Genomic DNA, 12,350 nt, shown 5'->3' on the forward strand with positions numbered 1-12,350 from the left:
GTTGTCATCCCAATCGGGTATCTGAGTCTCATCTTCATCAGTATGTTCCTCATTGTCTATAACCACAGGTGTTACAGTTTGTGACAAAGGGTCAACATTATGCTCTGAAACTTGGTCCTCACGGCCTGAATCAGAGTCACAAAGGTTCTGGGCATCACTGCAGACCATTTCCTGGTCTGTACTCACTGTAGCTTGGGAGCAGACCTCTGATTCCCAGGCTATAGTGTGACTGAACAGCTCTGCAGACTCAGCCATCTCAGTTCCACCATACCGTGCAGGGCTGATGGAGACTTCAGAGCTGGGAGAAATCAAGTTTGATTGGGATGACAACTCAGAGGACTGGTGTTTTTTGTATGCGGTACTTGAAGTGGCTGAGAGGGCACTTGTTGGACCACTTGAGATCCATTCAAGCATTTTCCTTTTTTGCCCATCATCTACCTTTGTTCCTGTTGATCGTGTCCGTAAAAAAGGGAGCACATCGGATTGTCCACGGTAAGTAGTAGACATCTTACTTTTGCTGGTAGATGGTCTATCTTCAGCAGATGATAATGGAGCTTTGCCACCTTCCCCACGGACAAAACCTTTTTTGCCTTTTCCACCACGCCTCTTCCCCTTTCCACCAGCATCTGTCATTTTGCCACTCATGTTGATTGCGACAAGATTGTGGACTGAAAATGTGGTAGTAAAAATTGAGAGGTGGTGTAGATTGCAGTGGTGGTCTAGCTTTATTAACAGCAGAATAATAAAGAATAAATATCCCTGACAATGCAACTACGGCCCTTAAACTGGCAGCAAAAATTGCTAGTATAATGGCTTAGTTATAATGAGTTGGAGTGTGCAATGCAGGCAGACGTGCTCTGCAAATGTCTTTGCACTAGTGGGACTATAGCAAAGTCCAATAGCCACGTTTAGGATGCCACTAGGTACACTGAGTGTTTGCTAGTATAATGGCTTAGTTATAATGAGTTGGAGTGTGCAATGCAGGCAGACGCGCTCTGCAAATGTCTTTGCACTAGTGGGACTATAGCAAAGTCCAATAGCCACGTTTAGGATGCCACTAGGTACACTGAGTGTTTGCTAGTATAATGGCTTAGTTATAATGAGTTGGAGTGTGCAATGCAGGCAGACGCGCTCTGCAAATGTCTTTGCACTAGTGGGACTATAGCAAAGTCCAATAGCCACGTTTAGGATGCCACTAGGTACACTGAGTGTTTGCTAGTATAATGGCTTAGTTATAATGAGTTGGAGTGTGCAATGCAGGCAGATGCGCTCTGCAAATGTCTTTGCACTAGTGGGACTATAGCAAAGTCCAATAGCCACGTTTAGGATGCCACTAGGTACACTGAGTGTTTGCTAGTATAATGGCTTAGTTATAATGAGTTGGAGTGTGCAATGCAGGCAGACGCGCTCTGCAAATGTCTTTGCACTAGTGGGACTATAGCAAAGTCCAATAGCCACGTTTAGGATGCCACTAGGTACACTGAGTGTTTGCTAGTATAATGGCTTAGTTATAATGAGTTGGAGTGTGCAATGCAGGCAGACGCGCTCTGCAAATGTCTTTGCACTAGTGGGACAATAGCAAAGTCCAATAGCCACGTTTAGGATGCCACTAGGTACACTGAGTGTTTGCTAGTATAATGGCTTAGTTATAATGAGTTGGAGTGTGCAATGCAGGCAGACGTGCTCTGCAAATGTCTTTGCACTAGTGGGACTATAGCAAAGTCCAATAGCCACGTTTAGGATGCCACTAGGTACACTGAGTGTTTGCTAGTATAATGGCTTAGTTATAATGAGTTGGAGTGTGCAATGCAGGCAGACGTGCTCTGCAAATGTCTTTGCACTAGTGGCACTATAGCAAAGTCCAATAGCCACGTTTAGGATGCCACTAGGTACACTGAGTGTTTGCTAGTATAATGGCTTAGTTATAATGAGTTGGAGTGTGCAATGCAGGCAGACGCGCTCTGCAAATGTCTTTGCACTAGTGTGACTATAGCAAAGTCCAATAGCCACGTTTAGGATGCCACTAGGTACACTGAGTGTTTGCTAGTATAATGGCTTAGTTATAATGAGTTGGAGTGTGCAATGCAGGCAGACGCGCTCTGCAAATGTCTTTGCACTAGTGGGACTATAGCAAAGTCCAATAGCCACGTTTAGGATGCCACTAGGTACACTGAGTGTTTGCTAGTATAATGGCTTAGTTATAATGAGTTGGAGTGTGCAATGCAGGCAGACGCGCTCTGCAAATGTCTTTGCACTAGTGGGACTATAGCAAAGTCCAATAGCCACGTTTAGGATGCCACTAGGTACACTGAGTGTTTGCTAGTATAATGGCTTAGTTATAATGAGTTGGAGTGTGCAATGCAGGCAGACGTGCTCTGCAAATGTCTTTGCACTAGTGTGACTATAGCAAAGTCCAATAGGCACGTTTAGGATGCCACTAGGTACACTGAGTGTTTGCTAGTATAATGGCTTAGTTATAATGAGTTGGAGTGTGCAATGCAGGCAGACGCGCTCTGCAAATGTCTTTGCACTAGTGGGACTATAGCAAAGTCCAATAGCCACGTTTAGGATGCCACTAGGTACACTGAGTGTTTGCTAGTATAATGGCTTAGTTATAATGAGTTGGAGTGTGCAATGCAGGCAGACGCGCTCTGCAAATGTCTTTGCACTAGTGGGACTATAGCAAAGTCCAATAGCCACGTTTAGGATGCCACTAGGTACACTGAGTGTTTGCTAGTATAATGGCTTAGTTATAATGAGTTGGAGTGTGCAATGCAGGCAGACGCGCTCTGCAAATGTCTTTGCACTAGTGGGACTATAGCAAAGTCCAATAGCCACGTCTAGGATGCCACTAGGTACACTGAGTGTTTGCTAGTATAATGGCTTAGTTATAATGAGTTGGAGTGTGCAATGCAGGCAGACGCGCTCTGCAAATGTCTTTGCACTAGTGGGACTATAGCAAAGTCCAATAGCCACGTTTAGGATGCCACTAGGTACACTGAGTGTTTGCTAGTATAATGGCTTAGTTATAATGAGTTGGAGTGTGCAATGCAGGCAGACGCGCTCTGCAAATGTCTTTGCACTAGTGGGACTATAGCAAAGTCCAATAGCCACGTTTAGGATGCCACTAGGTACACTGAGTGTTTGCTAGTATAATGGCTTAGTTATAATGAGTTGGAGTGTGCAATGCAGGCAGACGCGCTCTGCAAATGTCTTTGCACTAGTGGGACTATAGCAAAGTCCAATAGCCACGTCTAGGATGCCACTAGGTACACTGAGTGTTTGCTAGTATAATGGCTTAGTTATAATGAGTTGGAGTGTGCAATGCAGGCAGACGCGCTCTGCAAATGTCTTTGCACTAGTGGGACTATAGCAAAGTCCAATAGCCACGTTTAGGATGCCACTAGGTACACTGAGTGTTTGCTAGTATAATGGCTTAGTTATAATGAGTTGGAGTGTGCAATGCAGGCAGACGCGCTCTGCAAATGTCTTTGCACTAGTGGGACTATAGCAAAGTCCAATAGCCACGTTTAGGATGCCACTAGGTACACTGAGTGTTTGCTAGTATAATGGCTTAGTTATAATGAGTTGGAGTGTGCAGAGGACAGGAGGGTACAGTGCCAGGATTGTGGGGCTCTGGGTAGAGGAATGGAAGCCTGCCTTTCTATTCCCTCCTAATAGGGAAATGCAGGGAGGAAATCCCTGACCTTGGCTACACAGACGCTGTCGCTGTTTTCAGGACCTGTCACCTTAACTCTGACCCTGCCGGTTTGAGCCCTTAAAAGGACTGCTAGAAAGTGCTCTCCCTAAGCTGTCCAGCGCTGTGTATGGAGCGCATACAGCTGTATCAGCGATAGGACAAAGGACGGAGCTGCGACAGTGATGTCTGACACCAAAGACGCAGAAGAGATAATGGCGTTCTGGAGGAAAATGTCCGGTTTTATAATGCAGGGACATGTGACATGGACATCCTATCACACATGCCGTTGCTTCTCTGGCTAAAAGTCCACTTAGCTGTGTGTGTGTCTGGGATTGGCTGACATGCTGGCCCGCCCCACAAGACACGCGCGCGCTTAGGGAAGGAAGACAAGAAAAAAAAAAAAAAAAATGGCGATCGCCATTATAGAAACAGCAGTGATCTGAAGGCGCTGTTCACGCACACTATACACTGAAATGTGATAATAGTTTGATTCACAGAGTGACTTACACTATTACAGCAGAAACCAAGCTAGGATTTAGCTGTTTTTTGGCTGCTAGAACCGTTCTCGAACGTTTCTAGAACAATCGAGCTTTTGCAAAAAGCTCGAGTTCTAGTTCGATCTAGAACAGGCCCCAAAATCACTCGAGCCTAGAACTGGAGAACCTCGAACCACGAACCGCGCTCAACTCTACTGGGGACACAGGATGCATGCGATTACGCTGCAGTGCTCGATGCAGCATAAATGCATGCAATACTCACACGTGCGCACATAGCCTAAGGGTTTAAATAGAGAATTTGAAGATGGCAGTGCTGTTTAACGCTAGAACTACTGGACTCGTGACACCTATATAGAAATACATGGTGCAAAGTAGTCAAAATGACTACCTCAGTAGTTCTAGTGTTAAATTTACCACTTTCCTCTAATCAGAATCCTTCTTTATCTTTAGCTGCAATCACAACTACTGTATTTTAGACTACGTGACCCCAGAGCCCTACTGGCCCTAAGAGGCTGAGTATAGGCATACTTGTTGTAGACAGATCCGATGCTTGGTTGCAGAAATATCTTTAATCAAAGTTGCAGAAATGCACTACACTCTGATTGACAAGTGCAACGGAAGCTGGCCTTTGTGGGTCAGGTCCTTGCTGTATAGTGCTCCTCCAGCATCCTCTATGATGATATGCCCCCTTTTCTTTATTTGAATATCATGCTGCACCACCAGTGCTGTTGCTGCTGGCGAATGTGCATTGACACAGTAATTCTGAGCATGTGCGTACAGCCATCTCCGGCGACATTTTATTGAAGACATTGCGGTGAATACTATGAGAGGCATTGGTGCATGTGCAGATTTTCTTTCTATATCTGCGCACGCGCCCCTGCCGCTAAGGCGGCACGGTGCAATATTCAAATAAAGAAAAGGGAGCGCGTCATAAAGGTTGCTGGAGGAGGACTTTACAGCAAGGAGCCGACCTACAGAGGCCAGTCCCCATTGCACCCATCAAAGTGCAGTGCTGATTAAAAATATTTCAGCAATCAAGCATCCCAGCTTTCTACAACAGGTATGCCTGGATTCAGCATCTTAGTGCCAGTATGGCATTGCCTTTACTTCATATTGCAAACTCCTGGTGGTTGGTTCTCTGTAAGCTAGTTTAGGCTTAATTTAACAATATAAGTTAGGTTTTTTATATTAATATAGGAAATTAAGTTTTTGGTATGTTGGAAGAGAATATTTCATTACATTAGGTATAAATAGGAAAAGTGGAATAGAATTTTTACCTGCCATACACTGGGGTCTTTTGCATTGATATACTGTATCTAAGTGACATAAGTACCCACGACAAGCTTGATGGCATTCCAAAAACATTTAGCGTACCTTGCAGTGACTGAACCTTCTAACAAACCCGTTTTCAATGAATGATGTGCTGGCGTTGACAGGATAACTTCAAATTTTGGTAAAACTGTAGTGCAAATAGAATAAGAGATGGCAACAAATAAATAAAATTACTATGTGTATATTTCCAAAAAAAAAATCATTTGCTTACATTTAAAGAAATATATTAATTATATTTAAGGAATTATACATACCATAATGGTTTACAGTAAATGTTTGATAATGAAGTTGTTGCTACAAGAGAAATGAAACACTATTAGATTACAAATTTGTACATTTTTGTTGCTTATTTTATACATTGAGCTATGTTAATTGTCTTTATTACATGCATCTGTCCATTGTGAATTATTTTGAACATCTGGATCCTACATGATCTATTAATAAAAGGCAACAATATACAATACATACAGTATAATGGATAAAACCGGAATTCAAACTATTTCTTAATACAGTCTATTTTTAAGATAGTGCAGATTTAAACTAAACAGTCTTAATAAAAAGTCCAAATTTATATTGGTGTCTCGTGGTACTTACTAAATTTGACCCATCTTTAGGCTGCCACATTTAAGTTTACAGCACCTATTGTATTAGCTGATTTGATTTGTGCCACAAATTTAATCCAAAGTGTTGTCATACTTTTTGGTGCACAGTGTTGCACATTAGACCACACCAATTTCCATATGTTGTTATGCACTCCTTAACATTGAAATCACAGTACCAAGAAGGAAAAGTTGTGGAATTCAGCTAATTTAAATTTAGTTTTTAATACAAATTAAAAACAACATTTTCAAAACATGTCAATTTAGTGAGTACCATGCATGAGCTCCATGCACAGAAATACACATATTTACATGCCTTGGCATGCTAACAGTAATTAATGGTTGTCTGAATGTACTTTAGAGAGCAAATCATCAAGATCTGCTTCTGGCAGCCCCCTTTGCAGTTGCCAACCAATAAAGATCCATCTGTGCTAAGCATGGAAATGCTGTAGGCCATGGTAGCCCATTTAAACTATGCAGGCTGCTCACAGTAACATGAACAACATGTGGCATGGCATTCTTGGGCTGAAAAACTGCTCTTCAGACACATTGATGAAATGGCTGTACATCCTTGACTAAATCAATGTAAGGCCTGTTACTATACCTGTAATGAACACTAAAGAGTTCAGCTAACATACATTATGCCACCCCAGACCATAATCCAGGAGTATGACCACTGTGACGTTACCTCAAAGACGCCTCTTCATAACATTGCCTACGTGGCCACCAGTTCAATGTCCAGGTACCATTGTATTCAAGAAATCAGGACAAAACGCTGAAGAGGATAAATCTCCATTCTATTCTCTTTCCACTTTGCTTTGAACCATGATATTCTTTGAAAGCATTGGCATGAGGTCAATGAAGCAGTTGTAGCTAGATGTCTGGTTCAATAGTCCAGTGTTGTACATTCGCCTTCAGATGGCTTGGGTTGACATTGTTTAACACCTTAAGCTTTATATATGATATCTAATTTCCCTTGCAGTAAAGAATGAATCAATCTAGTAATAGCTGGACCCCTCTAGTCATCTTTCAAAGTATATTAACAGTTAACCGCTCTGTGTTACATTAATTTGTTCCTAAAACCAGTACTATCTCCCAGGAGCTGTTTTTTAATGCTAGGCCACATGTCGCATGTGCTACAGTGAGCAGCCTACATGGCCTATACAGGAGCACATCTTTTAATCTATCCATGCACTAAAAATTAAAAATGTATCTGTACTTCCAAAATGTAATCATTTGTCTGATGTAGATTTGTAAATTTTGAAAATTTGGTGCGTTGCAGTAGGCCATGCCCTTTTTAAAAGTCCTATCCAATTTTAAAAAATGGCTAAAAGTGACAAAATTTGTCACATGCGGCAAATTTTGACAACCGTAACCACAGAAGGGATAATAAATTCCTTCTCAGTAGTTTAAAGGGTGCTTTACATGCTGCGACATCGCTAACGATATATCGTCGGGGTCACGTCGTTAGTGACGCACATCCGGCGCCGTTAACGACATCGCAGCGTGTGACACCAAGGAGCGATGATCAACGAGTGCAAAAACGTGAAAAATCGTTGCTCGTTGACATGTCGCTTTTTTTCATAATCGTTGCTGCTGCAGGTAAGATGTTGTTCTTCGTTCCTGCGGCAGCACACATCGCTATGTGTGAAACTGCAGGAACGACGAACATCTCCTTACCTGCGTCCACCGGCAATGAGGAAGGAAGCAGGTGGGCGGCATGTTCCGCCCGCTCATCTCTGCCCCTCGTCAGCTATTGGACGGCTGCCGTGTGACATCACTGTGATGCCGCACGAACTGCCCTCTTAGAAAGGAGGCGGTTCGCTGGCCAGAGCGACGTCGCAGGTAAGGTAAGTCCGTGTGACGGGTGTTAGCGATGTTGTGCGCCACGGGCAGCGATTTTCCCGTGACGCACAACCGACGGGGCAGGTACGCTCGCTAGCGATATCGGTACCAATATCGTAGCGTGTAAAGTACCATTTAGACTAATGAGCTGGCTGTCAGTCAGTGCCGGAGCTGCTGCCCACTAAGTACTGTGTGATGAATGACACTGCTCCGGCTGCTCCCTATGCTGAAAGCCCAAAGCTGCAGGGAGTAATAAATATAATTTTCTCCTGGCAGTGGGGCTATCAGTGCGGCAGCCTCATGGTATCAGAATGCTTTTACCTGCAGATTAACCCCATATCTGCAGGCTAATAGTGTGTTTTGCATGACAGGCTCCCTTTAATATAACAGAGAAAATAGTAATAAGTTTTCTGTAAGTACTGAAAGTGCAGTGCCTGCAATAACCCATAAATACAAAAGAGCCACTCACATGGTATAGTGGTACACAGAGCCTTTACTACTTATTTTGGATCATAGGACCTCCCTTATGGTGTGCTATAAAATTTTTGCAACATCCAATGGTATAGTTTGGGCCTATATATATCCTCCTGCACCATGTAACAGCTCTTTATCTAGAACTAGCTGTAGTACTCGGCATTGCCCGAGATAGTAACTGTCTCTCTGTCTCTCTCTAACTCTCCCTCTCTGTCTGTCTCACCCTGTTTGTCTCTCTGTCTGTCTGTTTGTCTGTCTCTGTTTTTCACTCTGTCTATCGGTTTCTCTCTCTGTCTGTCTCTCCTTGTCTCTCTCTGTTTGTCTATCTCTGTCTGTATCTGTTTTTCTGTCTGTCTCTGTCTCTCTTTCTCTGTCTGTCTCTGTCTCTCTCTATGTCTCTCTGTCTGTTCTCTGTTTGTCTCTTTCTCTGTCTGTGTCTCTCCCTGTCTACCTCTCTCTCTCTCTGTCTCTCTCTGTCTCTTTCTGTCTCTCATTATGTGCATCTCTCTATCCATCTCTATCTGTCTCTGTCTGTCAGTCTCTCTCTGTGTCTGTCTCTCATTCTCTCTGTCTTTCTCTGTCTCTCTCTCTGTCTCTCTCTCTGTGTCTCTCCCTGTCTGTCTCTCTCCCTATGTCTCTCTGTCTCTTTCTGTCTCTCGCTGTGTCCATCTCTCTCTTTCCATCTCTACCTGTCTCTGTCTGTCTCTGTCTCTCTCTGTGTCTCTCTAGCCATCTAACTTTGTCTCTCTCTCTGTCTCTCACTTTGTCTCTCTCTGTCTGTTGGTCTCTCTCCTTGTCTGCCTCTCTTTCTCTGTCTCCCTCTCTGTTTGTCTCTCTATCTCTGTCAGTCTCTGTCTCCCTATCCGTATCTCCACCAAAATCATATTAACTAACACATAAGCTGTCATACTAAGAATGGCCTTCGTTGCCTATAGCAAGCAATCACAGCTCCTATTAATGACCTGTAGCACCCAGCTTCATTGATTTTAATGTAAGCGCGGGTTAAATTTTCCCCTCAAAACATAGTCTATGATGTTCTCTGAGTCAAATGCTGTGTCTGTGCAAAATTTTATGATTTTAAATGCCACAGTGCAGGATCCTTTAGCGGACATACATACATATACATATACACACACACACACACACGCACACACACATACACTCAGCTTTATACAGTGTGTCACCCATATCCTGTCCACCGCCATTAAGGCTATGTGCGCACGTTGCGTATTTACATGCAGTTACGCTGCGATCTGCACTGCAGCGTAACTGCATACATCCTGTGTCCCCGGCATAATCTATGAAGATTATGCAGGAGACGTGCGCACGTGGCGTATTAGAGCGCAGCGCTTCAGCTGCTGCCCGAAGCGCGCATTCTAAGAAGTGACATGTCACTTATTCCATGCGCTCTGCGTGCATCCCCCGCTCTGTCTATGGGAGGGGCTGCACTCAGAGCGCATGAAATCGGCTTTTTTTTTTTTTCATCGGACTCTTTCTGCAGCGATTTGAAGCGCACGTGTACTGTTCAAATCGCTGCAGAAATTTCTGCAGGGACAGAACGCTACATGCGCGCATAGCCTAACTTGAGAATGGCGGCAGCTATAGGCATAGAAGGGGTGTCTGGGTATAGTAAAGTAGCCATGCGCTACGCAATGAAACCAACTATAGCGCCACCTGGTGGAAAACAACGGAGTTAGCATTTTTATTTCAAAATCTGAAAGAGATAGAGAAAAAAAGTGAATTACAAAGTTGTAGGGCATCATCAATTCCATATGAATCGACACCTTGCATACAGAAATGCTATGATTAGAACATGTAAAACTCACAAGGCTGCAGACGTGAAGCGATAACTCATGTAGACCTTCCTACAAGTCATTGGGTATGGTGGCTGCATGGAATGGCCTCCACGCTCACCTGACCTGACCCGACTGGACTTCTTTCTGTCTGGTCACATCAATCAGCAGGTGTATGCGACCCCTCCACTAACATTGTTGGACCTATGATGACGTATCACAGATGCATGTGCAAACGTGTCACCTACCATATTGCACAACGTGCAGCAAGATACAGTATGCTGTCCAGAGTCCAGATGTGTATTGCAGCTGACGGTGGCCACTTTGTGCATCAAAGTTAAATGAGCGCCATATGCATAACCAGCATTCAATGTTTTGGGGGGGTCATGGGTTTCATATCATAGCATTTCTGTATGCAAGGTGTCGATTCGTATTGAAGTGATGATGCCCTGCAACTTTGTAGTTCACTTTTTTTCTCTATCTTGTTCCGTTTTCGAGATAAAAATGCTAACTCCGTTGTTTTCCACCAGGTGGCCCTATAGGTGGTTTCATTGCATAGCACATGGCTACTTTACTACACCTAGACACCACTTCTATGCCTATACAGTTAGGTCCAGAAATATTTGGACAGTGACACAAGTTTTGTTATTTTAGCTGTTTACAAAAACATGTTCAGAAATACAATTATATATATAATATGTGCTGAAAGTGCACACTCCCAGCTGCAATATGAGAGTTTTCACATCCAAATCGGAGAAAGGGTTTAGGAATCATAGCTCTGTAATGCATAGCCTCCTCTTTTTAAAGGGACCAAAAGTAATTGGACAAGGGACTCTAAGGGCTGCAATTAACTCTGAAGGCGTCTCCCTCGTTAACCTGTAATCAATGAAGTAGTTAAAAGGTCTGGGGTTGATTACAGGCGTGTGGTTTTGCATTTGGAAGCTGTTGCTGTGACCAGACAACATGCGGTCTAAGGAACTCTCAATTGAGGTGAAGCAGAACATCCTGAGGCTGAAGAAAAAGAAAAAATCCATCAGAGAGATAGCAGACATGCTTGGAGTAGCAAAATCAACAGTCGGGTACATTCTGAGAAAAAAGGAATTGACTGGTGAGCTTGGGAACTCAAAAAGGCCTGGGCGTCCACGGATGACAACAGTGGTGGATGATCGCCGCATACTTTCTTTGGTGAAGAAGAACCCGTTCACAACATCAACTGAAGTCCAGAACACTCTCAGTGAAGTAGGTGTATCTGTCTCTAAGTCAACAGTAAAGAGAAGACTCCATGAAAGTAAATACAAAGGGTTCACATCTAGATGCAAACCATTCATCAATTCCAAAAATAGACAGGCCAGAGTTAAATTTGCTGAAAAACACCTCATGAAGCCAGCTCAGTTCTGGAAAAGTATTCTATGGACAGATGAGACAAAGATCAACCTGTACCAGAATGATGGGAAGAAAAAAGTTTGGAGAAGAAAGGGAACGGCACATGATCCAAGGCACACCACATCCTCTGTAAAACATGGTGGAGGCAACGTGATGGCATGGGCATGCATGGCTTTCAATGGCACTGGGTCACTTGTGTTTATTGATGACATAACAGCAGACAAGAGTAGCCGGATGAATTCTGAAGTGTACCGGGATATACTTTCAGCCCAGATTCAGCCAAATGCCGCAAAGTTGATCGGACGGCGCTTCATAGTACAGATGGACAATGACCCCAAGCATACAGCCAAAGCTACCCAGGAGTTCATGAGTGCAAAAAAGTGGAACCTTCTGCAATGGCCAAGTCAATCACCAGATCTTAACCCAATTGAGCATGCATTTCACTTGCTCAAATCCAGACTTAAGACGGAAAGACCCACAAACAAGCAAGACCTGAAGGCTGCGGCTGTAAAGGCCTGGCAAAGCATTAAGAAGGAGGAAATCCAGTGTTTGGTGATGTCCATGGGTTCCAGACTTAAGGCAGTGATTGCCTCCAAAGGATTCGCAACAAAATATTGAAAATAAAAATATTTTGTTTGGGTTTGGTTTATTTGTCCAATTACTTTTGACCTCCTAAAATGTGGAGTGTTTGTAAAGAAATGTGTACAATTCCTACAATTTCTATCAG

General features: G+C 43.5%; 1 protein-coding gene across 1 annotated transcript in view; it reads right to left on the bottom strand.

Moving 5' to 3' along the window:
• LOC142296516 (CD109 antigen-like) overlaps window positions 1-12,350 on the bottom strand; it is a 474,860-nt gene that overhangs the window by 320,113 nt on the left and 142,397 nt on the right. The window contains exons 6-7 of the mRNA XM_075340204.1: window positions 5,784-5,823; window positions 5,572-5,656 (exon numbers count right to left, since the gene is read on the bottom strand). Coding sequence (XP_075196319.1) covers window positions 5,572-5,656; window positions 5,784-5,823 — 125 coding nt within the window. The remainder of the gene's footprint in view (window positions 1-5,571; window positions 5,657-5,783; window positions 5,824-12,350) is intronic.

Source organism: Anomaloglossus baeobatrachus, chromosome 3 (assembly GCF_048569485.1).
Source record: "Anomaloglossus baeobatrachus isolate aAnoBae1 chromosome 3, aAnoBae1.hap1, whole genome shotgun sequence".
Taxonomy (NCBI): domain Eukaryota; kingdom Metazoa; phylum Chordata; class Amphibia; order Anura; family Aromobatidae; genus Anomaloglossus; species Anomaloglossus baeobatrachus.